General features: G+C 49.7%; 3 protein-coding genes, 1 long non-coding RNA gene and 1 pseudogene across 4 annotated transcripts; 4 read left to right on the top strand and 1 right to left on the bottom strand.

The window, feature by feature from the left end:
- The first annotated feature begins 730 nt into the window (after positions 1-730).
- Positions 731-2,887, top strand: LOC136357179 (uncharacterized). The gene is made up of 2 exons (XM_066312141.1): positions 731-2,103; positions 2,655-2,887. Exons 1-2 carry the CDS (start codon positions 853-855, stop codon positions 2,757-2,759), a joined length of 1,356 nt encoding a protein of 451 aa, XP_066168238.1. The 5' UTR covers positions 731-852; the 3' UTR covers positions 2,760-2,887.
- Positions 2,888-7,737: 4,850 nt separating this feature from the next.
- On the top strand, positions 7,738-9,892 carry LOC136357374 (uncharacterized). Its single transcript, XM_066312609.1, has 2 exons — positions 7,738-9,110; positions 9,662-9,892. The coding sequence occupies exons 1-2, from the start codon at positions 7,860-7,862 to the stop codon at positions 9,764-9,766; spliced, it is 1,356 nt and encodes a 451-aa protein (XP_066168706.1). The 5' UTR covers positions 7,738-7,859; the 3' UTR covers positions 9,767-9,892.
- A 4,833-nt stretch (positions 9,893-14,725) lies between these two features.
- Positions 14,726-17,293, top strand: LOC112939732 (uncharacterized). Its single transcript, XR_010742708.1, has 2 exons — positions 14,726-15,010; positions 15,104-17,293. It is a non-coding gene; the product is annotated as an uncharacterized lncRNA (long non-coding RNA).
- Positions 17,294-17,521: 228 nt separating this feature from the next.
- On the bottom strand, positions 17,522-20,667 carry LOC107278070 (uncharacterized; annotated as a pseudogene).
- Positions 20,668-24,383: 3,716 nt separating this feature from the next.
- Positions 24,384-26,283, top strand: LOC107281650 (uncharacterized). The gene is made up of 2 exons (XM_015790589.2): positions 24,384-24,513; positions 25,457-26,283. The coding sequence occupies exons 1-2, from the start codon at positions 24,384-24,386 to the stop codon at positions 26,281-26,283; spliced, it is 957 nt and encodes a 318-aa protein (XP_015646075.2).
- The last annotated feature ends 1,295 nt before the right edge of the window (positions 26,284-27,578 follow it).

The raw sequence follows: 27,578 nt of genomic DNA, 5'->3' as shown, positions 1-27,578 counted from the left end.
GGTAGATAGTTCCTCTCAAAGAATAACCTTCTACGCAGCGGAAAAAAAAATAAAACTATAACAAACTACGGAACAGCTATGGCGACTCCACTCCACAGGCATCTTAACCAGAACAAGCTCAATCCTTCAGATTGTCACGTCCTGATAAATTCATCCCGAAATAAAATTCATTCGCTAAAAGGAATAATAGAATTAATTAAAATTCGAAAAGAAATTGGCAAACACTAAAATACGTGCAAGAAAAATTCCAATGTGGCCCGGAGAATTTTTGTTAAATTCTCCTTGGTCTAAAAAGAGCCCTCAAATTTTACTTGAATTTTCAGAGCACCGGAAATAATTATTAAGCAACAACAACCTTGATCAAAGTTTATTAAAAAGAAAAACTAAAAATCCCTCCTCTTCCTCCTTTGGGCCAAGCCCAGCCCGAAGTCCTTCCCTCCTCCCTCTCTTTCTCTCCCTCTCCTTCTCTCCCTCCTCTTGGGCCTCCTCCCCTCTCGGCCCAGCTCCCTTCCCCCCCTCCTTCCTCCCGGCCTGCCTCGGCCCAGCCGCCCAGCCCAAGCCGCCTACCCCTCCCCCCCCCCCTCCTGGGCCGGCCGCCCGGCCCAACTCGAGCGGCGCCCTCCCGCCCGAGCGCGCACGTGCGCGCGCTGACCGCGCGCCCCGCGTGGGGCCCACGCGTCAGGCCGCCGTCGCCTTCTTCCTCCAGCCGCCGCCCGGCTTCCCTCTCCCCGTGCGAACCCTAGCGCCAATCCTCCCTCAAATCCGCTTGATTCACTCGGTTAATTCCAAAATTAATTAGGGGGAATTAATCCCCTTTCCCTCCTCTTCAATTCCCCCTTAATTTCCCCTTGAATGGTGCCCCCAATCGCCGGGAACGGCCGCGCCAAGTCCGGCCGCCTTCCTTTGCCGCCGGCCGCCATTCCCGTCGCCGTTCCCGCTCCTCCCGTGGCCGGCTCTCTCCCCCATCCTATAAAATGGGATCCTCATCCTTCGTTCTATCGTTTTAGCCCCTTCCCGAGCCTCCCCGTGGTCGTATCACCTCTCCCCGCCTTCTCCTTCTCCCTCTCCGACGCCGGCCGGCCTCCAGCCACCTCTCCCTCCTCACCGGAGCATCGTCCGGCCGTGCCGTCGCCTCCCTCGGCTCTGCAACACCGTCCCCTTCACCGGCCTTACCGTCTCCTCGCCGGAAACTCGCCGGAACGGTGCCCCCGCCGGCAACCAGTGGCATTGGTGCCACTGTACTCCCTCCAGCCGGCTGCTGTTCATCGCCGGTGCGCCGATCGACGCCGCCGTCTCCTCCTTCGACACCGCGGCATCGCCTTCTTCCCCGGCATCACCTCCTCCTCGCCCGAATTTCGCCGGAACGCCGTCGCCCGCGCCGGCCTCACCTTCCTCCTCGTCGACATCTCCTCCGGCTGCCCCGGTCGCCGCGCCAGAGCGTCGGCCGACGTCGCCGTCTCCTCCCTCGGCGACGCCGCATCGCCCTCCACCCCGGCCTGCCCTCGGTTTCGCCGGAACGTCGCCGCGAACCTCTCCGTCCGCCTCGCCGGAGTTGTTCGGCCGCCCGTCCCTCCTCGCCGTGTACCGGTCGGCCACCTCCACCACCATCTTCGGCATCGCAGTCGCGACGTCGTCCTCGGCCTCGCCTCCCCTTCGACCGAACCCCGCCGGTGTTCGTCGTCATCATCCCGTTCCCTCTCGCCCGGCTCGTCGTCTCGCGGCGCCGCCTCCGTCGTCGGCATCGTAGCGGCGTGGTCCTCGTCGTCCTCGTCCCCGTGCAGCCGCTGCCGGCTGTCCTCGTCGCCTCCTCGCCGGTCCCGGTCGTCGTCGTCGTCGTCGTCCTCTCGTCGTTCCCGGTCGTCGTGGCGTTCGTCCCTCCGTCGAGCCGTTCTCGTCCGTCGTCCGCGTTCGTCAAGCGAGCCGCTGCAGCCCCGTCCTCGTGTTCGTCCTCGGCTCCGCGTCGTCAAGCCTCGTGCCGGCCGCAGCTCGCCTTCGCCCAAGGATCGCCGCCGAAGCCGTCCCCTCGCCGTTCGTCTCCGTTGTGCCCGTCTGTCTCCGCCGCGCCCGTTCGTCGTTGTCGTTCCCACGCCTCGTCGCGTGGTGGTAAGGTTCCCTCTCCCTCGCTGCCCCGTCCTCGTCCTTTCGGTGTCGCCCGTGCCCGTTGTGCGGTTGTCGGCCCCGGTACCCGTGTACCGGTGTCGGTAGTCGTTCACGTGTGCGGGTGGTGACCGTGTAGTGTCCGTGTTAGTGTGCCCGCTCGGTAGCCGCGTGGTTTCCACGTGTGCAGGCCGTGTGGTGTCTAGTGGAGTCCGTTTGTTGGCCACTCGCCTCGGTTGACACACGGGATCCGCTTCCGTCGACCCGTGGACCGTCTCTGTGCACTCGGTCTACCGCGGTCCTTTAGGTTGACATGTGGGGTCCGCATGTCAACGGCGCAGCCTTCCTGTCTTTTCCAGGCTAGCGCTTACACATGTTTTATAGTTGCAAAACCTAATTACAATAATCCGCAAATCTCCATATAACAGCATTAAACTTCGGATGATCATATCTTGGTCATACGAACTCTGAATCGACCCGTTCAAGTCTCCTAATGTTTGTTATAACCTAAAGAACCCTGTGCTTTCTTTTTATGTGTTGTTATTGCTTCTTTATAGGCTTGTAGCTTTGCTTGTGTGCTTCGCGTAGCTTTCGTCGTTCCGGAGGTTCCCGAAGCGTGGTTCGTGGTCGTCGCCGAAGGTTCGGAAAGCCGTTCTCTCTGAGCAAGGCAAGTCACATCATCCTTGAACATATTGAATCCCAGTTTGTAAAATTATGTTGATTTAAATTATTGCATTACCGCTTTATTTAAATTCCCGCGTTATCACTGTTTTATCTAGCCATGCCCAATTACCTTTGTTATGACCTTATTATTGTTATTGTTATTATTATTACCTTGTTCACCCTAGAATAAATAAAACCCTAACTAGTGGGTACTCTATTCATGGTTCCACTAGTATAAATTTAGGTAGATGCTTCGCTGTTTAATTAGGCAACATTAGGTGGTTTTATAATTTTAGACTTTGGGAATTCTCATATCATTTGGACACTATGGAATTGTTGGATTATGGTGGAATTGGACATACACCTCTCTTTCTCTTTCAAAACCCCTAAAACCTGTTTTCGGTGGGGTTTGGGTGCATGCCAGTTAGGGGAAGTAGCACCCCGGCCACTATAAGGACTAAAGCTCGGGCCTCTGTTGCAAAGCACTACCGTACTTCCACATGTCTAATGGGTAAGGCTTAGTTTGTGGCTCAGTCTAGTCATAAACAAAAGTACACGGATTGGAGATGGATGAAGTCGGGCGTCGATGGACATTCTCCAGGGCAAATGAAGGCTACACGAGCTGCGGCCCGGTAGTCGAGATGTCATACGGCGGAGGGTTGGTGCCCAATGCTAGGGGCTCAGTTCTGCCTGCCTGTCCCGGGTATCCCGGCCGTAGGTAGGATTGGGTCGGTACTCTTGTCTAAGGCTAGGATGGGTTGGAAACTATGTCACATCTTTACGACGGGTTCCAAGGCCATGGAATGCGGAGTAAAGATGTGTCTTGTGGGTAAAGATGTACACCTCTGATCAGAGTAAATCTATTCGAATAGCCGAGCCCTCGGATATGGGCAAGCCGAGCAATGTACCCAAGTCAGTGTTTTAATTCTTAAAATTTGCTCAACAACTAAAATATGGAATGGTTGGCCTGGGTTGGCTTGGGACGAGCTGGGACCCAGGGTCGGGTTGCCAGTTCGGTCCAAATCATCGTAGGCCTTGGGTTAAGGCAGGTTCGTGAGGGTTCACGGCCTTGTTTAATAACACTGTGTAGCTCTAGGATCGTCTTTACAAAATGGCTTTGGGCAACTAAGTGATTTTTAAATGCGGTTTACTGCAAAACTTAATCCCTATATTATTATTCCCTTGTACTTCCCTTGCATTAATCATGCACCTCCGGTGTGGCTTGCTGAGTACTGTGGTTGTACTCATTCTTGCTCTATCTTTCTCCCCCCTTCAGTAAGAGAAGCTTTGGAGAAGAAGTCTTAGGTGGAGTCTTGGCTTATACCCCAGTTGAGCGCCTGTGAAGATGGAGCCGTAGGCCGCTAGTCCGCTGCTGTTTATTTTTGCTTGTCAGGCCTGAAGTGCCTTTGTAATAATGTAAATATTATCGATATAATAAAGATGTGTCTTTTATATCATGTTTGTGTGGTGTACCCCGGCTTTTCCTGGGACGGGGATTAATACACTAGCGTTCGGGAAAAGGCAATTTTCCCGGTCGCGACAAGCTGGTATCAGAGCCATCTCGACTGTAGGATAAGCCAAGTGGATAAAACCCAAGGACATATTTTATAAATAAAAATTATTTGCGAAAGTTCCTTTTTCTCCTTCCCCTAATGCTATTTGCAAAAGGTTTACTCCCTTCTTCCTTCTTCGGATTTCAACTAGTACTAGATGGTCAGGTCAGTGAAGAAGAGGACATCGCCAGTTGTTTGCCGAAGCTCCGGAAGACTGCAGGATCCGCTAGCGAAGTGGAGGAAGCAGTGAAGCCAGATGTGAAGCAGGAGTGAAGATCTTCGAGAACCCGTCGCAGAACCTAAGCCACCCTCTAGTGTTTCGTTTGTCGTGTGTTTCCTTGCTTGTGTGTGTAGCGCGTGGTTTGCATCAGTGGGTTGTGATGTAACCATGCTAGGTTGTTTGCTTAATCAACTTGCAGAATAAGTGAAACAAACAACACATCATTGAAAAGAGTTAGTTCCTTTAAGGTCTTGTCCCTAGTTCTGGTCTATTCTTTCCTTGTATGCTTCCCCTCTCAACCTCTACCTTGTGACAGATGGATAATCCTGGTAACCAAGGCTATGGGAATGATGGATCCGATGACTCAAGAACCCAAGCCAATGGGAATGAGAGAAGCACCAACGCAACCTCACCAGAGCTAATCCAAGTTGTGGTTAACCAAACCAACATGTTGGCAACAGCCTTTCAACTATTACAGAATTGGAACAACCCAGCAGGGGCAACCAACGTTCAAGTGCCTACAGTCCAGCAACAGTGCAAGTTATCAGAATTTCTCAAAACTGAGCCTCCAACCTTTGCCATTGCCGTCGATCCTATGGAAGCCAGTGAGTGGTTGCGCACCATCGAGAAGAAGCTAGGGTTGATTCAGTGCACCGACCAGGAGCGGGTTGGCTTCGCAACTCATCAGCTGGTTGGACCGGCTTCAGAGTGGTGGGATAACTACGAAGCATCACAGCCAGAAGGACATACCACCACCTGGAACGAGTTTTCATCTGTATTCAGGAGATCACATGTTCCCTCGGGAATGATCACACTAAGAAAACGAGAGTTTCGCTACCTGAAGCAAGGAGATTTGACCGTCGCAGAGTACCTGCACGGGTTCTATCGTTTGGCTCACTATGCACCAGAAGATGTGGAAACGGGCGAAGACAAACAAGAGAAGTTTCTCCAGGGGTTAAAAGATGAGCTCGCAGTGCAACTACTTCTAGAGGATTATGAAGATTTTGAGAAACTTGTGGACAAAGCCATGCAACTCGAAAGTGAGCATAATCGGATGACGAATTGCAAGAGAAGGATGGTTAACAACCCAGTATTTCCAGGTGGTAACCAAAGACAGCGCACTGAGCCACTTCAGATCACCGGATCTTCTGTTGTGTATCCAGAGTTCCTGCCCCAAGAAGATGAACGCAATGCAGACAACAACAATAGCAATACTAATGCTGATGATACCACCAACAACCATGGTTCTTGCCCCATTCATGACCACTTAGATCAAGCGTACAATGTCAACATCATTCACCAAGATATCGACGATAGTATCAATGAAGGCACCCAGAATGACAACCTTAGCAATTTCGACACTGAGAAAGACTCCAATGGTGATAGCAATAATGGCACCACTGATGCCGATGTTAGCAAGGATTTCCAACCACCAATTCCAACTCCTAATCAGAACGATCGTTCCCAGACGGACAACTCAGCAAAGAAGACGTTGATTTGTTACAACTGCAAAGAACCAGGTCATTTCTCTAGAGATTGTCCACAGCCGAAGCGTAACCTGCGCCATCACTCCGGCCATTATGCAAGAAGAAGACAGGTCACTCGTCTTGTGGTCACTGGAGCAAACGCCGTACCTGTGAGGCCTCATATTAATTCTAACCCATAGAGGAAACAATGTACCGATGTTAAGCACCTTCCCTTTTTGTTTAAGACAGTGCCTTGTATTCATGTAATATGGGAGAAATTGGTAATAAAAACAAGTTCTAAGAGGATTCTTTTGGAAGATGCGGATATGTGATCATGTGTATAATTGTTTACTGACAAAGGAGACCTAGGGTATCGCGCCAGAGGAACTATATTCTAACCTCGAGCTAATAACCAACCTGAGGATGGAAAAGAAAAATCAAGTGATTAACCAAAGAGACATTTGTTTGGACTAAGGGTTACAGATGAGTCCTTTTCGGATCAAAGGCAACGACAGTTAGTATAGCTTTCGGCAAAACACTTCAAGGTTTCACTGAAAGGCAGCAAGCCAAAGGACCTCATCGTCACCAGAAGCATCCACAACTCTCGGAGTGAAGAGTACCTGGTGGACAAAGTTTAAGAGGTGATTGATAGAAGATACCAGCAAAGGTGTTTATTATCGAACCAAGAAGTAGGTCGAAAGGTGATTGATAAGAGAAATCTAAAAAGAATACGTCAGGGCTGAATGTGTAAAGGAATACTTTGAATGCTAAATGATGACAAGCATGGTATCTTAGTAATGACGAGCTGATCTCGACGCATGACATGAAGTGGGTAACTTGTATGAGGTTGACGCCAAAGATATGAATTATGAGAAGTTCTGGAACGAAAGTCCCATCTTCAAGTGCCATAATCCAGTCGAAGTCAACTAGAGGTACAACCAGGGAAAAGTCAGGTGAAGAGAAGATTCCATCTGCAACAGGAGATTGAGCCAAGCAGTCCAGAGTGGAGAAGTTTTGCTAGGCAAGTTTGTTATAGAAGACGGAGCGGAAGAAGTCAGACAAGAAGAGAAGACCGCCCAACCTATCTTCTTGCTAGCCTCCTCGAATCTCGGGGACGAGATTCTTGTAAGGGGGGTGGATTTGTCACGTCCTGATAAATTCATCCCGAAATAAAATTCATTCGCTAAAAGGAATAATAGAATTAATTAAAATTCGAAAAGAAATTGGCAAACACTAAAATACGTGCAAGAAAAATTCCAATGTGGCCCGGAGAATTTTTGTTAAATTCTCCTTGGTCTAAAAAGAGCCCTCAAATTTTACTTGAATTTTCAGAGCACCGGAAATAATTATTAAGCAACAACAACCTTGATCAAAGTTTATTAAAAAGAAAAACTAAAAATCCCTCCTCTTCCTCCTTTGGGCCAAGCCCAGCCCGAAGTCCTTCCCTCCTCCCTCTCTTTCTCTCCCTCTCCTTCTCTCCCTCCTCTTGGGCCTCCTCCCCTCTCGGCCCAGCTCCCTTCCCCCCCTCCTTCCTCCCGGCCTGCCTCGGCCCAGCCGCCCAGCCCAAGCCGCCTACCCCTCCCCCCCCCCTCCTGGGCCGGCCGCCCGGCCCAACTCGAGCGGCGCCCTCCCGCCCGAGCGCGCACGTGCGCGCGCTGACCGCGCGCCCCGCGTGGGGCCCACGCGTCAGGCCGCCGTCGCCTTCTTCCTCCAGCCGCCGCCCGGCTTCCCTCTCCCCGTGCGAACCCTAGCGCCAATCCTCCCTCAAATCCGCTTGATTCACTCGGTTAATTCCAAAATTAATTAGGGGGAATTAATCCCCTTTCCCTCCTCTTCAATTCCCCCTTAATTTCCCCTTGAATGGTGCCCCCAATCGCCGGGAACGGCCGCGCCAAGTCCGGCCGCCTTCCTTTGCCGCCGGCCGCCATTCCCGTCGCCGTTCCCGCTCCTCCCGTGGCCGGCTCTCTCCCCCATCCTATAAAATGGGATCCTCATCCTTCGTTCTATCGTTTTAGCCCCTTCCCGAGCCTCCCCGTGGTCGTATCACCTCTCCCCGCCTTCTCCTTCTCCCTCTCCGACGCCGGCCGGCCTCCAGCCACCTCTCCCTCCTCACCGGAGCATCGTCCGGCCGTGCCGTCGCCTCCCTCGGCTCTGCAACACCGTCCCCTTCACCGGCCTTACCGTCTCCTCGCCGGAAACTCGCCGGAACGGTGCCCCCGCCGGCAACCAGTGGCATTGGTGCCACTGTACTCCCTCCAGCCGGCTGCTGTTCATCGCCGGTGCGCCGATCGACGCCGCCGTCTCCTCCTTCGACACCGCGGCATCGCCTTCTTCCCCGGCATCACCTCCTCCTCGCCCGAATTTCGCCGGAACGCCGTCGCCCGCGCCGGCCTCACCTTCCTCCTCGTCGACATCTCCTCCGGCTGCCCCGGTCGCCGCGCCAGAGCGTCGGCCGACGTCGCCGTCTCCTCCCTCGGCGACGCCGCATCGCCCTCCACCCCGGCCTGCCCTCGGTTTCGCCGGAACGTCGCCGCGAACCTCTCCGTCCGCCTCGCCGGAGTTGTTCGGCCGCCCGTCCCTCCTCGCCGTGTACCGGTCGGCCACCTCCACCACCATCTTCGGCATCGCAGTCGCGACGTCGTCCTCGGCCTCGCCTCCCCTTCGACCGAACCCCGCCGGTGTTCGTCGTCATCATCCCGTTCCCTCTCGCCCGGCTCGTCGTCTCGCGGCGCCGCCTCCGTCGTCGGCATCGTAGCGGCGTGGTCCTCGTCGTCCTCGTCCCCGTGCAGCCGCTGCCGGCTGTCCTCGTCGCCTCCTCGCCGGTCCCGGTCGTCGTCGTCGTCGTCGTCCTCTCGTCGTTCCCGGTCGTCGTGGCGTTCGTCCCTCCGTCGAGCCGTTCTCGTCCGTCGTCCGCGTTCGTCAAGCGAGCCGCTGCAGCCCCGTCCTCGTGTTCGTCCTCGGCTCCGCGTCGTCAAGCCTCGTGCCGGCCGCAGCTCGCCTTCGCCCAAGGATCGCCGCCGAAGCCGTCCCCTCGCCGTTCGTCTCCGTTGTGCCCGTCTGTCTCCGCCGCGCCCGTTCGTCGTTGTCGTTCCCACGCCTCGTCGCGTGGTGGTAAGGTTCCCTCTCCCTCGCTGCCCCGTCCTCGTCCTTTCGGTGTCGCCCGTGCCCGTTGTGCGGTTGTCGGCCCCGGTACCCGTGTACCGGTGTCGGTAGTCGTTCACGTGTGCGGGTGGTGACCGTGTAGTGTCCGTGTTAGTGTGCCCGCTCGGTAGCCGCGTGGTTTCCACGTGTGCAGGCCGTGTGGTGTCTAGTGGAGTCCGTTTGTTGGCCACTCGCCTCGGTTGACACACGGGATCCGCTTCCGTCGACCCGTGGACCGTCTCTGTGCACTCGGTCTACCGCGGTCCTTTAGGTTGACATGTGGGGTCCGCATGTCAACGGCGCAGCCTTCCTGTCTTTTCCAGGCTAGCGCTTACACATGTTTTATAGTTGCAAAACCTAATTACAATAATCCGCAAATCTCCATATAACAGCATTAAACTTCGGATGATCATATCTTGGTCATACGAACTCTGAATCGACCCGTTCAAGTCTCCTAATGTTTGTTATAACCTAAAGAACCCTGTGCTTTCTTTTTATGTGTTGTTATTGCTTCTTTATAGGCTTGTAGCTTTGCTTGTGTGCTTCGCGTAGCTTTCGTCGTTCCGGAGGTTCCCGAAGCGTGGTTCGTGGTCGTCGCCGAAGGTTCGGAAAGCCGTTCTCTCTGAGCAAGGCAAGTCACATCATCCTTGAACATATTGAATCCCAGTTTGTAAAATTATGTTGATTTAAATTATTGCATTACCGCTTTATTTAAATTCCCGCGTTATCACTGTTTTATCTAGCCATGCCCAATTACCTTTGTTATGACCTTATTATTGTTATTGTTATTATTATTACCTTGTTCACCCTAGAATAAATAAAACCCTAACTAGTGGGTACTCTATTCATGGTTCCACTAGTATAAATTTAGGTAGATGCTTCGCTGTTTAATTAGGCAACATTAGGTGGTTTTATAATTTTAGACTTTGGGAATTCTCATATCATTTGGACACTATGGAATTGTTGGATTATGGTGGAATTGGACATACACCTCTCTTTCTCTTTCAAAACCCCTAAAACCTGTTTTCGGTGGGGTTTGGGTGCATGCCAGTTAGGGGAAGTAGCACCCCGGCCACTATAAGGACTAAAGCTCGGGCCTCTGTTGCAAAGCACTACCGTACTTCCACATGTCTAATGGGTAAGGCTTAGTTTGTGGCTCAGTCTAGTCATAAACAAAAGTACACGGATTGGAGATGGATGAAGTCGGGCGTCGATGGACATTCTCCAGGGCAAATGAAGGCTACACGAGCTGCGGCCCGGTAGTCGAGATGTCATACGGCGGAGGGTTGGTGCCCAATGCTAGGGGCTCAGTTCTGCCTGCCTGTCCCGGGTATCCCGGCCGTAGGTAGGATTGGGTCGGTACTCTTGTCTAAGGCTAGGATGGGTTGGAAACTATGTCACATCTTTACGACGGGTTCCAAGGCCATGGAATGCGGAGTAAAGATGTGTCTTGTGGGTAAAGATGTACACCTCTGATCAGAGTAAATCTATTCGAATAGCCGAGCCCTCGGATATGGGCAAGCCGAGCAATGTACCCAAGTCAGTGTTTTAATTCTTAAAATTTGCTCAACAACTAAAATATGGAATGGTTGGCCTGGGTTGGCTTGGGACGAGCTGGGACCCAGGGTCGGGTTGCCAGTTCGGTCCAAATCATCGTAGGCCTTGGGTTAAGGCAGGTTCGTGAGGGTTCACGGCCTTGTTTAATAACACTGTGTAGCTCTAGGATCGTCTTTACAAAATGGCTTTGGGCAACTAAGTGATTTTTAAATGCGGTTTACTGCAAAACTTAATCCCTATATTATTATTCCCTTGTACTTCCCTTGCATTAATCATGCACCTCCGGTGTGGCTTGCTGAGTACTGTGGTTGTACTCATTCTTGCTCTATCTTTCTCCCCCCTTCAGTAAGAGAAGCTTTGGAGAAGAAGTCTTAGGTGGAGTCTTGGCTTATACCCCAGTTGAGCGCCTGTGAAGATGGAGCCGTAGGCCGCTAGTCCGCTGCTGTTTATTTTTGCTTGTCAGGCCTGAAGTGCCTTTGTAATAATGTAAATATTATCGATATAATAAAGATGTGTCTTTTATATCATGTTTGTGTGGTGTACCCCGGCTTTTCCTGGGACGGGGATTAATACACTAGCGTTCGGGAAAAGGCAATTTTCCCGGTCGCGACACAGATCATCACCTTCGCTGAAATACTCCTCTTCTGATGATTGAATATTGCAAGAATGAGCATATGACATACTCAACAAGCTACACAGCAAGTATGCAAGTGCACAAGGATACCAAAGGATGGCATAATATAGGCTCATTTGCAAAAACAGCATTTAGCAAAGATTTAAGAGTAGTAAAACAATAGAGTAATTAATCATCAATATTAATCAACACTGAACAGCACACCCATGCCACTCAGGCCCAACCAAACCTGAACAACCAACCCCGGTCGTACAGATCAAACCTCCAAACCAGGAATTATCCATTCCAAACCAGGAGTCAAATTAATTATCACATTATTAACATTGATGAGTAGTGTGAAACTAATCACGAAAAACATTGCTCAACTCACCCATAACCGCGGGTACGGCTATTCGAATAGTTTTACTCTGATCAGAGGTGTACCACTGTACCCACAAGACACAACCCCACATCATGTCACCATGTGCCTCAATACCACCACGGTACCTCGGAAAGGAGTTGTGACAATACCCCTTGCACAACATAATCCATTACAGCGCACCTTTCCTGGATCATAATCACCCCCTTATAAACAAGGCATGGACTCCCCAGCGACCCCCGTGGACTTCTCGCCGCTTCTCAGTCTGGCGCACTATAATGAATCATGCTATACAAAAGATAAAGCCGTTGCCCACGCTGGCTTGTGGTTGGCACGATAAATGTTTCACAACAGTAGCTCGCGAACCGGTCCTTAATTGTCATGAGCACAACCATCAAAACCATATGCTCACAACCCACCTTAACCAGGTTTTAATTATCAATCAATTAACATCACACGATTAACCATCGTGAGCTACCATTTAATGTAACCATAATTAAAACAATAAAGTAACATAATTTATAATTAATCCCTTTAGTTAGCTAATGTTTCTAAACATGGCTAAGCAAACTTACATATAGCATTTAGCTGAACCAATCCAACATATAAGGTTCATGCTAATCAAATTATAACCCATAGGAAAATAAGATCATCTTCGGCCATTAATTAATTGGGAAAGGTTCACCACCCGATGACATTCGAAAATAATGCATAGTTGAAATTAAATAATAGCTTTAAACGGGTTCAACATGCTCAAAGGGTTGTTTGGGATCTGTGTGACTTGTCTTGGGCTTCCGCAAACTCTTCGGAACCTTCCTCAACGGAAACGCACTCCTCCGGAACGTCGGAAACTAAAGCAATTAAACAAAAAATCAACAAAACAGTACAAAAACAAGCATAAACAGTACATGTGAATATTTTTAACATGTAGATCTTGATTTTAGAAAAATTTAGCAACTTGAACCACCTGAAACGGATCTACGGTTATTTAGTTACGATTTTCTGAAGATTTAATCTATTAGAAAAAACGAAAAGGATAAGATGATGATGTCATGATGACGTCATCAATGGTGGCCGGCTCGGATGGCAACCTCGCCGGAGCTAGGGTGGTCGGCCGGGATTTTGGAGGACACCTACGCGTAGAGGACGTCGGCGCGAACCCGATGGTACTCACCAATGCGTCCAACAACGAGGGACGGCGGCCGGCGACAACGCAAGAGGCGGCGGCGGCTCGGTTGAACGGCGGTGATGGCGCTACGACGGCCGGCGACGGCGGAGAGGGGGCGGCCGAGCTTCCTCGCTCCCGTGCGCACCTAACGGCGGCAACGAGAGGCGGCAACGACGGCGGACGCGGCGGTGCGGCGTGGCCGGAGGATGGCCGGCGGCGGCGGCGGGTTGGGTGGTGTGGCGGCGGCGCTACAAGGCACGGGAAAGCACGGGAGATGGGGCAAACGAAAGAGAAGGACTAGGGGGTCCTATATAAAGCCTTGGATTGAAGAGATCGGACTCCTCCCGCAAGAAATCGATCCGAGAAAAACAAAACTCGGTTTTGGAGATAAACTCGAAAACGAGTTCGATTCGGGCAAGATACTCAACGATTTGCTTCGATTTTTGGGGGTAAAGATAGAGGAGGATGAGAGGATAAAAACCCCCCTAACAATCGGACTCGGGGCGGCTGGATTGGGGCGGATTTGAGGGCGCAAGGCGGCGGCTCGGGCTTGGCATGGCCGGCCGGCCGGAGGTAGGAGAAGGGCCCGACATGTGGGCCCCACATGTCGGTGTCCCACGTGAGGGAGGGCGGGCGGTGTCGGCTGGGCCGAATGGGCCGGCTCGGCCGCTCGGGCGGGGAGGGGGCATGTTGGGCCAAACTCAGCCCAACGGCTTAAAGGAGGAGTTTTGGAACTTTTTAATTAAAAAAAATTTGTGAAATGTTGTTTCATTTATTAAAAATACTTCCCTTGCTCAAATAATTCCCAGAAAAATCTAGAAAATAGAGGAGCAAGTGTAGTATTTAATAAAATTTTATCTAGCTCATTTTTATGTTGAAAATTTTCCTAGATTATTAGGGTTTAGCTTGTAGGCTTTTAATTTAAATTTCTAAAAATTCCAATTAAACAACAATTTATATAATTAGGATTTTTAGGGCGTGACACCTACTGCATGGTAGAAGTAGGCTTACATGGGTGGGGTCCATGTGTGCAGGTGATAGCTGGTGAACCAGTCATGCATGCATGATCGTGAGGCCTATGCAGCAGTCAAATCAGTCATATGGATATGTACACTAGTACATGTATATATAACTATACATTGATACGTATCATCACTATCATCCCTTTTAACTAGACATATATCATCATAAGTGCCTACAAGTATCATCGCCCGAGCATAGAAGGTATCACCACCAACAACTACATTACGAAGTGCGCTGACGCGAGCTTTCTCAAACGTGTGGTCCAGGTGCCGCGCTACCGTCGTCTTGCCTCCATGCTCCACCACGCGGCTGCCTTATCCTCTCTCTTCTCCTCCTCGTCCAGGCTACCAGGTATCACGGGTACCAGATACCAAGTACCTGGTACCCGTGATATTAGCTTTGCTCCGGTACCTATGGTACCTACCTATGGGTACCAGATATAATATTGACAATTCGTCTAATATGATCCAACTAAATTAAATGAGCAATCATTAGTTGGCCCAATTAGCCAACTAATAATTGTGCATGGTTGGCTTAAAAATCTAAATTATTTAATAATAAAAATAACGGAACAACTATTTTACCATAAGCAAACTCATTATACAAGAGTAATTAATTTTAGTGCAGACTACAGCCAGGGAACACTGTCCCATACTGACGCATATGCATAGCTTCTACTCCGTAGCTAGCTAGCGATTGACACATAGCACAACTCCATACCAGCCGGCAGGCAAGCTACTAGACCCTATAGTGTGTCTAGGGGGCACGTCCTGTCGAGTGGATACACACGCATCTCGTCTAGGGGAGAGGTAATGGATATACCGTTGAACGGTATACCGTTCTCTAGCAGCCCTCATTGTCCATCCCACCGACAGACGCACGATCCGGCAATGGCCTGGCTGCCTCGATCGACTAACGCGAGGCGGCCGGCAACCTGCCAGGCTGCTAGGCGCGACGGTGCTGGCTGGGCGACGATCTCCGGCGGGCAACCAAAGCAGCCGACAAGGCGACCAGCTAGGCGCGACGGCACCAGGCGGGGGCGGCGGGCGAGGATCTTCGGTGGAGACGAGCAGCCGACATACGTGGCGAGGGCGAGCCGGCGAATCCCCTCCAGGCCATTCCTCAAACAGGTCCCGATCCGATCACCCTTTTGCCTCATCTCTTCCTCCGTGCCCCCTCTCCTCTTGGCAAGGTAACTGATGTTTACACTCTTAGTCTTACAGAAAGAACAGAGTGATGGTTATACTGAAATCGACTGCTCTGCTTAGGGATTTGGAATCTTGGGAGTGCTCTTGGGTTGCTAGTTTACTACTAGGTCAATCGCAATGCTGAGTTAGTAGAAAGCTCCAGTACAGCATAGTTTTGGTCTCAATAGGGCCATGTACATGACTTTAGTGGCCCTGTACTAAACTAGAGTCAGATGTCATGGCATGCACGGTTGACATGGGCGCATGATTTGTATATTTCATGGATGTTCAGTTGAGTTCACATTAATTGATAGCAAATAATTTCCAGGTATAAAAAATAACCCAAAGATTTTACCAAAAAATTTGATGCCAAAAGCGGGACGCACTAGAACTTGGCATAGGAACTGCAATCACCTTAAACACCTATATCTAACCAATTATTATGCATTAATTGGTCACTCTTAAGAGATGATATTTGGACAAATCATCAGTAGAAAAGCAGACAAACAGTACTAATGAGGTAAAATTACAAATAACGTTTGCTCATCTCGAACGAAAATCATGTTTCTTTCTAAAGCCATATGCACATTCCAGTTTTTTACCCCGTGCTAACAAGTAACACGGGTGGGCGGCTCGGGAGGCGAAACCCTAGCCGCCCGCGCCGCCGCATCCCGGCCCTCTCCTCCACCTCGCCACCGCCGGAGCTTGCCGGCGTGCCGCCGGCGAGCTGGGAAGGCGGCGGCGAGGCCAGTTGAGCTCGGCGGCGTCCTCCTTGGCGCGAGGAGGTTGGGGCAAAGCCGACAGCGTCAACCTCAGCGGTTGGAGGCGAAGATGGCAGGGCATCGTGTGGAGGCGGTAGATCCGGCCCTCCCACCCCCGAATCTGGTCGGTGCGGCGACGGCGCGAGCTCGAGCGACGGCGTGGCGACCGTGGCAGGGCCACTGCGGCGGCGCGGTGGCCCGTGGTGGCAACGCGGTGGCTGGGCGTCGGTCTGGCTCCGGCGTGGCGGCGGCTCGGGCTGTCAGCGCGCCGGCTACGTCGGTGACGCGGCAGCCGGAGTGTCGCTTGCGCCCATGTGGTGGCTGGTGGCGCGGCGGCCAGTGGTGGTGGCGCGCCGGCTGTGTCGGTGGCACGATGTCGACGCATCGGCCGGAGTAGAGCCTGCGTCGGCGCGGTGGCCGAAGTGCAGCACGGAGGTCGGTGCGGAGGTGCGGCAGCGGCGGCTCGGCGACGGCCGCTCGGCTTGGCCGCCTAGTGGCCGGCAGCCCAAGACGCGGCGACCGTGGGGGGGCTCCGAAGCCGGAGCGGCAGCATTTCCGGCATCGGCGTAGGCTCAGATGGTAGTGCAAAGGGAGCTGGCGGCTGTGGGTCGTCTTCTTCGTTGCTGGTCGGCACCCTCGCCCTTTCTGGAGCTCCCCCCTTCTTTGCAGGGAGTTTCTAGGTTGGATTGAGACGGCAGGTTGTCACTTGTCAGCGGGGGAAGCTCAGGATGCCGAAGCAATGCCACCCAGTCCCAGGTTCTCCTTCAGCCAGATCTGGCGAGGAGGCCGGCGGGTGGTGGCATGGAGGGGTCCTAGGCCAGCTCTCAGGGATGGTGGTTCGATGAAGTCGGCCGACGGTGGGGCGTCGGTGCGGTGTGGTGGCAGTCTTGTCGTTGGCAGGACTGGAAGCTAATCGCGGAGGGGCATCGGTCGGGTGTGGTGGAAGCCATGTGCCGCCGATGTTTAGATGGTGGATTCGGATTGGGCGATGGACCACGGCGGTAAGGGGTTTCGAGCGAAAGCTTAGCCTAATTTCTTTGGGCCAACGGTGACTACGCCTTCAGGCATGGTAACCATCCTGAGGGCATTGTTGAGATACCCCTCCTCCCTCGGCAAGGAACTCTGGGTGAAAACCTTGTCCAGTTTTTGGACGGATGACGACGGCGTCTTTCGGCGTCGCGACCCTTGTGAGGGCGTCGTTTTAGAGTCTTCGTGTCATAATGGTGTTGTTGGCCCGGTGGCGATCGGTCTCGCATAGCGATGGCCGGTTCGGTGCTTGGCTTCCCTCTCTGTAGCGTGTGTTTGGACGGTTGGCACATGGTTCGGGGCGTGTGCTCTAGTGCACATCCTTCCTCGACAGCCAGCTGTCGATGTAAAACTTTTCTTGTAATATTTTCTTCCTATCTTAATTGCATTGAATGACCTCCTTCGGTCATTCCGGCAAAAAAAAAAAAACAAGTAACAATATGAATGGTATTCTGATTCTAATGCCACCATTTTTTTTCTCTGTTCCTTATGTCATCGCCACAACATGCGTAAATTATAAATTCATAGCATTTCAACTGCAATAACAGTTCAATAATTCACTGCAACTGTCAATGGGAATTCATCTCTTACAATTTATTTATTTGTCGCTGCTGATGCCTTGCAGCCACTAATGTCCAATCAATTGTTTTGCTCTGTCCACGAGAGCAGAGAGAGGTGTGTTGCATTCCATGAAGCCTGTATCACCCAAGAAAATCATGTAGTTCTCAACCCTTGAGGGCGTCTCTTCTACCATCAGCAGTGCATTCATCATCTGAAATTCATTGAAACAATTGGCATAGCAAGAACTGCTCTCCATCATATATATGGTTTGCTCAAGTATCATCCTCCGGATCCCAGGGTAATCAACACTTGGTTTCATATTCGCATTCAGTGCATCCACTAGCTTCTTCACGAATCTTCGCTTAATCTGTCCGTGCTCTAGCTCTTGCACAAATTCTTCAGGTTTGACTTTGCATATCTGTGAACTAAGACCAATGAGGATTTCTAATTCTGCCCCTTCAACATCCGTTATTGTTTCCAAGACCTGTGTAGTGGAACCAGCAATGTCATGTAGCATGATGAACATAGTTGTAAACTATAATTATACTTATACAATTTAGTGGTAAATAAATGTCCATTTTGATTATAAAATAATTATGTCTTGACAAACATTAATAGACAACAAATGTACAAATGATACAACATACTATACATATCTAATATTACACTTGAAGTATGGATTAGCAGGGCTCACCTTTTGAAAGGCATCAGATAGGTCATTTTGGTTTGATTCTGTGAGGTCGGGTTGAGCTTGAGCATGCAGGTACAGATTACGCAACAGGCTCGCAGCCACATATATACATTTCCCATCATGGATTAGGATCATATTTTTTAGTTTATTAATGAATTCTGGTTCCTTCAACATAACCAAGCAGTTATGCACATTTTCTGATGCCAGCATTGCCAATGCTTGCCCAGCAACCTTCGGAAGCAAGCAATCACCATCTGTACTAGATGGTCCATCAGAATTGAGGGACGCCTTCATCAGCCTGGTAATGAGCACCTGCATTTGCCCAATCTCCTGCCTTGTGTCTCGGTCAATGGCAAGGTTTCTGAGGATTCCTGCGACGAGCTTCCTTAATTCTTGCATGCTAGTGTTGTCTCCCAAGATCTCCGCAAGGTTTCCCAACAGGAAGGGATGTTTTGATATCTTGTACCGCAATGCTATGCCAATTTCCCCTTCAATGCTTGTGAGCCTCTACAGCACCCTCAGTGATGACTTTACGAGAACCTTCTGTTGTGCTACGGAATTCACCATTGCACTTCTGAAGCTTGTGAATCCTATGATTTTGGGGATCAGGTCAGTTACTTTGTCTATTTCCACACAGTTATTTTGATCACAACTAGCAAGACTGTAGACAATTGACATGCCCAATGCTGGGAGAAGATCGTCCTTTGTCAGCGGCTGCTCCTTGGGAATTGACCAATACTCTGATATCCTCTGCCAACTTCTGAGTATGGATACTTGGTCGTTGCTGTGTGCTGATTGGGTTGGCGTTTCCAGCTAGTTGTCAGTGTCCGCAACTAATTCTTGTCTTTGCTCTTGATCACCAGCTGCATCTAGTCTTTCTTCTGTTGGATCAACAAAAGGATCTTGATCATCATCTGCATTTAGAAGTGGGTGTCCTCTTTTTGGTCTTCCCTCGGTATCCAGAAGCGTTGATACAAGCTGCATTGCCTCAGGGACAGTTACAATTCGGAGGCTCTTTGCGAACTCGGCCATGACCTTCGCAGCATATAATCTAATAGTTGTATGTTGGTTTCCATTAGTCCAGTCCAACATGTTGATCAACCTGGCCTTCGTCTGCATTGAAGTGGTGAGTTTCTCCAGGAGTTGTGCTCTTGTCGGATCTCTTTGCAGAAAAGTGTGCATCATCTGGATCCCGTACAGTTGATTCTTGGACAAGTCAGAGTTTATAGAATCTATCGCAAAGTTGCTGAGGTTGATCCTCTTTGGAGCAAACACACCTCCTTCCATGTATTTGTCGAAGGCATATTCGTAGTACAGATTGATAGATTCAACTCCCCACTGACCTGTAAATCCAGCACGGCAAACGAGGGATCTCAGTGGGATGAACGAGAAGACCTCCAGCGTGCCGGCAACGATGTAAAGTATGCCTTGGCCAAGCACCATGCTGTAGAGGATGGTAAGAGATTGGCCAAGATTTGTCTTCTCACCAACACCGATGTAGTCATGTCGCGTAAGGCGCATCCTCGCGAGCTCTTCGCGCACGATAGCTGCAGGAATCTGCAAGTTGCCAGATGACAGTATGGCAAAACCACATAAATCGAGCAAGATCATCACGTGTTGAACAGTTGAAGGACTGGATCAACCATGAAAAGCATCATCACTATCGCAGCAAGCATGCACGAGTTAAGAATAAACCGACGGTTGCCAAAAAAAAAAAAAAAAAAAAAAAAAGAATAAACCGACGCCAAAATACGTGTTTACTGCCCAAAGCAGGACGCACTTGGTTGACAATAATTGAGAACCGCAGCCTGCTGACCGTCACCAAGAGCACAACCGCAAGGAGCACTATGTACACTATCCACATGACAAAACTGTCTCCGTACATATGGAATATGGAGGAACCCATCAATAGGATTGCAACCACGGGGCTCCATAGCGATATCACACGGAGCAGCAGACTACAGGTGCGTGGTCTTCGAGCTCCTCGAGATACTAATGGGCCAACCGTAAGTAGTATTACTACTAATACCATGATTATAATCAACATAAATGCCCCGTCCTGCACCTCCCGAACAACAATGGCCACCTTAGCAGCAGAAAAGTATACGATCGCGATCAGTCCGTTCCCGCCAAGTGATCTGAAACTGAAAGCACCTCTTGTCCGGAAGAACAATTGGTAATCAAATCTATTGTTGCGACCGAACATCCTGTGTAATCAAAGAAAAGTGAAAACTTAGACTGCAGAACAAAAAATCAAAAACAGGTGTAGATGGGCAGTACATAAGTAGCTGTATATACCTTGCGGCTTCTAGGAATACGATGGCTGTCGCGAACCAAAAATCGCCATGCGAGTCGAGCACCACAGGGTAGCCACCTAGCAGGACAACGGTAGCCCAAGTGAAAGCCAGCGTGCCGAGTGCATTGCTCGTCCTCTCCATCAGTGTCACCACGCGAACGAAGCAATTCACCCATTTTTCCGGCGCCGCGACCTTGTCTTGCCGGTCGGAGCTGGCTCTGGCTGCTATCTGGACTCGATGCTCTTCGCCGGCGATGTCCCCCATTTCCGGACCACGCGCTTCAACAAGAGACCTTGGGCACCGCCGGTGATGCAACTCAATCTGTGTTCCAAAATTTTAAACAATGGTGGGCACTGGGAAGTCCAAAGAAAAAGAAAAACCTGGGCGGTGCTCCATTGCCGGCCTGACAAAAAATTCAAAGCTGCAACATTGACTCTACGAAGCTGGTCAATTCAGCTACAATCGACACGAGTGCGAAGTTTCTAATTAATAATTGGCTTATTGGCACATTAGTGAGATCAATTGGGTAGATGTGGGTGACATGACCTCATCTCCCCTGTTATTTTTATCAGGTGCAGATGTGGTTTCACCTTCTTTCTCATTCCCCTTATTGTTGTTTTTGGCCAGGTTGTCACCGGCGCATCGCGACTCACATGTGTCATAGTCAATCAGGCAATGTCTCCGAAAAGACAGGAATTCTTGGCCCTGTTTACATCCCCCGGCAAAATTTTTTACCCTGTCATATCGAATGTTTGGACATATGCATGGAGTATTAAATATAAACGAAAAAATAACTAATTATACAGATTGCGTGTGAATTGAGAGACGAATCTTTTAAACCTAATTGCTCCATGATTTGATAATATGGTGTTACAGTAAACATTTGCTAATGACGGATTAATTAGGCTTAATAAATTCGTCTCGCAGTTTATAGACGGAATCTATAATTTGTTTTATTATTAATCTACGTTTAATACTTCAAATATATATCCGTATATCCGATGTGACATGCCAAAACTTTTCACCCCTGAATCTAAACACAGCTTGTCTGTCGGAGGCATCCGAACTCGGGATGGAATGCTTGGAGGTAGGACGTGAGGTGAACGTGCGTTCATCGCGACACACGGGTTTGGCAGTTGGGCCGGGAAACTCAGCAACACGAGGAGCGCGACATGGACCTGACGTGATGTCGGCCCTGTGGGAGGCCTGACGTAGGGCTGTCAAAAAAAGCACGAGGCTCGCGAGTTGCTCGAGCTCGGCTCGTCTCAGACTCGATTCGAGCTCAGCTCGAGATCTTAACGAGCCGAACCCGAGCCTAGCTGCAAGCTCGCGAGCTTTGTCGAGCCGAGCTCGAGCTTCTCACGAGCCTAACTGTGTGTGAAATATTTATCTTTTTATATGATAAGTTAGTAGCTCGAGGATAAATTAGTATATATTCGTGTGAAAATTGTATTTTGGCATCATATATTAATCTTAGATTCTCATTTTTTTTCCTTCAATATTGTTAATTAAAATTATTTTTTTTTGCAAAATTTTGCCATCAAAATATACATTGTCTTATACTTGATCGAGCTCGCGAGCCTAACCGAGCTCGAGCTGAGCCTGCTTAAAAGCTCGAAGGAGGACTAGGCTCGATTCGAGCTTGGCTCGAGCCTGTGTCACACAAGCTCGAGCCTAGGCAAGCAAGCTCGCTCGAGCTCGGCTCGTTGACAGCCCTAGCCCGACCGATGGGTGCCAACTGGCAAGGTCACAGCCTGATGCATGAGGAAGCCAGCAGCAAAAACCTGCGGGGTCAAAGCTATAAATTTTTTTAAGTTTTCTATTGTTACAACACAAATATCAATTTTTTTTATCTATTTTGCAAAAACCTATGGGGTTAGCTGACTATACAGATTACATGTAGCTTCGTCACTGGTCAGAGGGCGAATGTCGTGGACTCGGAGTGTTTGGCTTGGCACGTGCCGGAGCGGCCGGGAGCCGGTAACATCCGAAGGCTATGCGAAACAGCTGATCCGGCTGTTTGGCGGAGAGTAGCTCGAGCCAGCGAAGGAAACTCTTAACTACCTCCTCGGCTCCTCCACACCAACTACCACCTCTATCTCAAAATATTGCTATCTAAGATAGAATTTTTAGGTAACAACATGATTTGTTTATCGCTAAGCTTTTAATATTTTGGATAGCAATACCTAAGAACAGAAGATACTAGGTAGTAGTAATATTTTGAGACAGAGAAAGTACATATTTCTGTTTCTGTTCAGAAATAAACCAACCGCCCCAATTACATATCAGCCCATCTACTTCCCGAGATCTCCTAACTTCACTTCGCACGATCCGAGAAAACTGAGGGGTGCCCTCGACTAGTCAACTCGACCGAGTAATCGCGAGGTGACCGGCGATGGCGGCGAGGCGATCAGCTAAGCGCTAGGGTGCCGGCTTGACGGCAGGCGAGGCTCTACGACCGGACCAAGAGCAACCGACGAGGCGAGGGAGAATCCCATCCAGGCCATTCCTCTACGGGTGCTCTCTCCCCCCTTATCCCCCTCCGAATCCTTCTTGGATCCTCTTTGCTTGGCAAGGAAACCCTTGTTTTCGTTGCTTTGCTAACTCGATCTAGGGATGCAAGTGGGTAGTCCCGCTACCCACATAAAAATCCGCTTGCTAGTGTATTTCTTGCATGGTAGTTCAAAATTTAGAAGAATAAATGAACTAGAAGTGGGATAAGCGGGCAAAAAAAGCCCGCTTGCCCACCCTGCTTGCATCCCTCCCGATCCAGTTCTAGTCCTAGTCATGGTTGTAGTCGCACTAAAAAAAGGGAGAGAATCATGGTTATTCTGGAATCGACTATTCTGCTTAGGGAATCGATTACTAGTTTATTACTGGTTAATTGCAAGGTGAGTTGCAGAAACCCAATGCACCGCAGCTTTGGTCTCGACACGAGGGGCGTGAATTTGAGAACCCTGTGCTCAACAAAATTTCAGGCACCATGGGCCATGGCACGCATAATGCATTGACATGGGCGCATGACTTATATTATATAACAGTTGAGCACCCATTAATTAGGAGTAAAGTTTTTGCTCGGTGGACAAAACGAGAGATAGAAACACTGAACCCATAAGTTGCGCATTGTCATGGTCTGAATTTCTTAGCCATAGTAGGTGAGTTCTGGGCTGCTACATGTTAGATAGATCTCCCTCCCCTTGAGCCCAACGGCTCAAGGAGGCCTTGACCCACGCCCTGATCGGGGGCGCCCAGCCCAATGGCTGGTGGGCCCCCATCACCCTGCGCCATATAAAGAGGGGTGGAGGCAGAGCGGCACAAGACACGAAGTTTGTCACCGCCGCCAACTCCACCCCACAAACCCTAATCAGATCGAGAGGGGGCGCAGCCAGTGATGGGAACGCCCCACCGCCGCGCCACGCCTCATCGTCGACCACGACTCCCACTGCTACGACCACCGTCGCCGTCAAGCACACCATCGCCGCCGTCCACGTCAAGCCCGCGACGACAACGACGATGGCCGGCCGCACTTCCTCCTCCTCAACATCGACCGGTCACATCCCTAAACCCTCTCACTCCCTCTTTGTTAATCCATCTATTGTTGTTCGTCTATCCAAAGTGTTCTACCCGACTAGATCTAACCTAGGTGATCCCAAAGCAATGCTAACAAATGGTATCAGAGCAACCCTAGCGTTTGGATCTTGTTTTCGGGGATGGAAATCCAAAGAGAAAAGCAAAAGAAAGAAAAGCAAACGATCCAACGGATTGAAAAGAGAAACCCTAACCCTAATCTTACCTCGTCGCCGGCCGTCGTTGACGCCGACAACGGAGGGGGGAGGGGCAAAGAGGCACCGCCAAGGAGCCCCTCGACGGCTGCGCGCGCACCCGCGGGTGCACGCGCGCGCCGGCGAGGGGGCCCGCGGCGGCGCCGCCATCTCCTTCGTCGCCGCTACTCTCTCTCACTCGGTGGGGCTGGTGGCGCGATGGGGGAGAAGAGAAAAGAGGCGTCGACGACACCGCTCGGCGCGGCCGAGCCCGCCCGAGAGAGAAAGCGAAGAGAAAAGGAGGGGGCGCCGCGGCACAGCCGCTCGACGGTAGCGCACTCACCCTTGAGTGAGTGCGCGCACCGGCGAGGGGGAGTGCGACGGCGCTGCCGTGTCGCCGTTCCGCCGCCGCGCGGTAAGCCGCCGCCGGGGCCGTGCCGCCGCCGGCGCTGTGCTAGGGTTTCGGCGGTCGCATGAGAGAGAAGAGAAGAAGCTAGGGTTTTTGGCGCAGGCGACTGGGGGTCAGGTTTTGTTTTGCCCGATCTCTCCGCGCGGTCGTCCGATCGAAACCCTAGCGATCGGACGGCCGGCGGCGGCCGGGCCGAAAATAGCCCAAGAGGGCGCGCGCGGGGGGCGGCTTTCCTGGCCCAGGCCTAGGTTGCGGCCTGGGGGAGGGGGCATGGCCGCAAGCGCCTAAAGGCGACCGTGGGCCGACCGGCAAAGGCCAAAAAAGTCCATATTAGGTCCCTCGGCGAAGGAAAAGAAGTTTAATAAATGTCCCTATTCAGAATCATTTTCAATATGTTTAATGATTGTTTTTATTTCTAAGCAATTTGTAAATTGTGAAAATTGTTTAGAGAATAGATAAATGTGAGAAATGCTTCTGAACATGTATTTTGTATGTTTTCATGCAAATTACAATAGAATTTTGAATTGTTTTTACATGTTTTTCCTCTGTTTAAATTTGAACCAACAGGAGAATTTTTACAGAGAGTAAATAACATAGTTTTGTTACTGTTCTTATGGATTTTAATATAGATCTTCCGCTGCAAATAGATGATATTGATGAAAATTAGTGTTTCTAAAATTAAATTTCGAACCAACGGGAGAATTTAATTTTAGGAACATTAATTATGTGCTATGATGTTGTAATTTTCTGACCCACGTTGATGATTGCAATGTTATAGTTATGGCTTTATGTGTTATGTCTATTTTCTGCCCAACGGTGATGTAGACTTAATACATAATATTTTTAATGTTAATTTTGTTCTCACAATACATGATTATCTCAGGTGACTACTCCTTGATGGGTTACATTAAAGATATTCCGACCCTGAAAGGAGATAACTACAAAGAATGGAAAAGAGAACTCGACCTTGCTTTTATCTTGGGAGAGGTGGACTGGGTGTTGACTACCCCATGTCCTATAGAACCTGCTGAACTTTTCAGAGGTGAAAAAGAGTCAGATGCTGAATGGCAAAAGAGAGAGAGGGAAAATGCTTCCCTCATCATGTCGTATGACATTGGGCATACGAAATGGACCTTAGCCAACAAGGAATGTTTGGCTGCGGTAAAGAACACGATTGAGCCAACCATATTGGGCTTAATCCCAGAGTATGACACCGTCTCTAAGTACCTCGAAAGTATAAAGAGCCAGTTTGCTGGTTCTTCAAAGTTTTATGCGACACAACTGATAAAGCAGCTTGTGACAGAAAGGTACCATAGAGGTGGTGTAAAAGACCACATTCTTAGGATGAGCAACATGGCTTCCAAGTTGAAGCAAAAAGATTTGGGCATCTCAGATGACTTTCTGGTTCATCTGGTTATGACCTCATTGCCAAAGCACTTTGTCAACCTTGTTGTCAACTACAAAATAAGTCCAGAGAAATGGAATATTGAAGAGCTCATCTCTAATTGTGTGCAAGAGGAGGAAAGAATCAAAGAGACCATTGGTGGCTCAATTAACCTTGTTAAAGATAACAAGGAAAAGAGCCACAGGTCACCCTCCTCAAAAGCAAAACAGCCTCAGCATCTGCCTCAGCAACAACAGTTCACAGTTGAGACAGGATCAGTGTCTCCACTGCAAGAAGACAAGACATTCCAAGAAAGATCGTCCTGACTTCGTGACAGTGATCATGGCAAAGAAAGGTGAGAACATTATTACATTTGTAAATGAATCTCATTATGATTGGTTATTCTAGATCCACATGGTGGATTGATTCTGGAGCAACTATTCATGTGTGTAATTGTTTAAAGGGATTCCGTTCGATGAGGACTATGCAAAGAAGCGAAAGATCCATTAGAGTTGCCAATGGAGTTGAAGCAAAAGTTGAAGCTGTTAGAGATCTTCGCCTAGAGCTCACGAATGGCTTCACACTTTTACTTCGAGATGTTTTTTATGTCCCTTCTTTGCAAAGAAATAAGTGTATCCAAATTGTATTTTGATGGATATGATTGTCATTTTGGAAATGGCAAATGTGAACTATGGTATAATAATGCATGTATTGGTCTTGCTGTGTTGCAAGATTAGCTTTATTTGTTATCTCTTTTTGAGAATGTGAATGTTGTGTCCTCGTTGACAAAAGAAAACAAGAAAAGAAAGCGAACTCCTGATGTCTCATCGAAATTATGGCACTGTCGTTTAGGCCATATTTCGAGGGGGAGAATTGAGAGACTGGTTAAGAATGTAATTCTTCCTCCATTGGAGTTCTCAGTTTTAGAACAATGCATACAATGCATAGAATGCATCAGCGCCCAAAACACCGTATGAGCTATGGATCCTCCGTGTGTGGGGGAGTCCTACAGAGGCCAAAGTATTTAACCCAAATCTTGGGAAATTGGATCCCAAAACAGTAAGCTGTCATTTTATTGGCTATTCTGAAAGATCAAAGGGTCATTGTTTCTACTGTCCAAACAGTTGTACAAAGTTTGTAGAAACGGGACATGCCGTCTTCTTGGAAGACGAAATGATTAGGGGGAGCTCGGTAGTTCGAGAAATTGATCTTGACGAGAGGCGGGTGTCTGAGCCCGCTCAGTCGATTCAAGAGCCTTCTCCTCTCTACCTGCTGATGTTGTGCTTGCAATGCATGACGTTGCGGTACCAACACCTATTGTTATCTCTCCTGTGGCAACAATGAAAGAAAGTGAGGAACCTGTTCTACAGGATTCAACAGAAATTATTGCCACACCAGAGGAGGAGCTACAATAGCCTCAAACAGATAATGTGCCAAAACAGGAGGCCCCTAGAAGGTCTGAAAGAGTCAGAAGATCGGCTATCCATGATGACTATGAAGTTTATAATATAGAAGAGTCGCATATGCAGAATGATCCCACCTCATATGAAGAGGCCATAAGAAGCGCCCGCTCATCTGAATGGTTGGAAGCCATGAAAGATGAAATTAAATCAATGAAATT

Source organism: Oryza sativa, chromosome 7 (genome assembly GCF_034140825.1).
Source record: "Oryza sativa Japonica Group chromosome 7, ASM3414082v1".
Lineage (NCBI taxonomy): Eukaryota > Viridiplantae > Streptophyta > Magnoliopsida > Poales > Poaceae > Oryza > Oryza sativa.
This window is presented reverse-complemented; position numbering and strand designations above follow the sequence as displayed.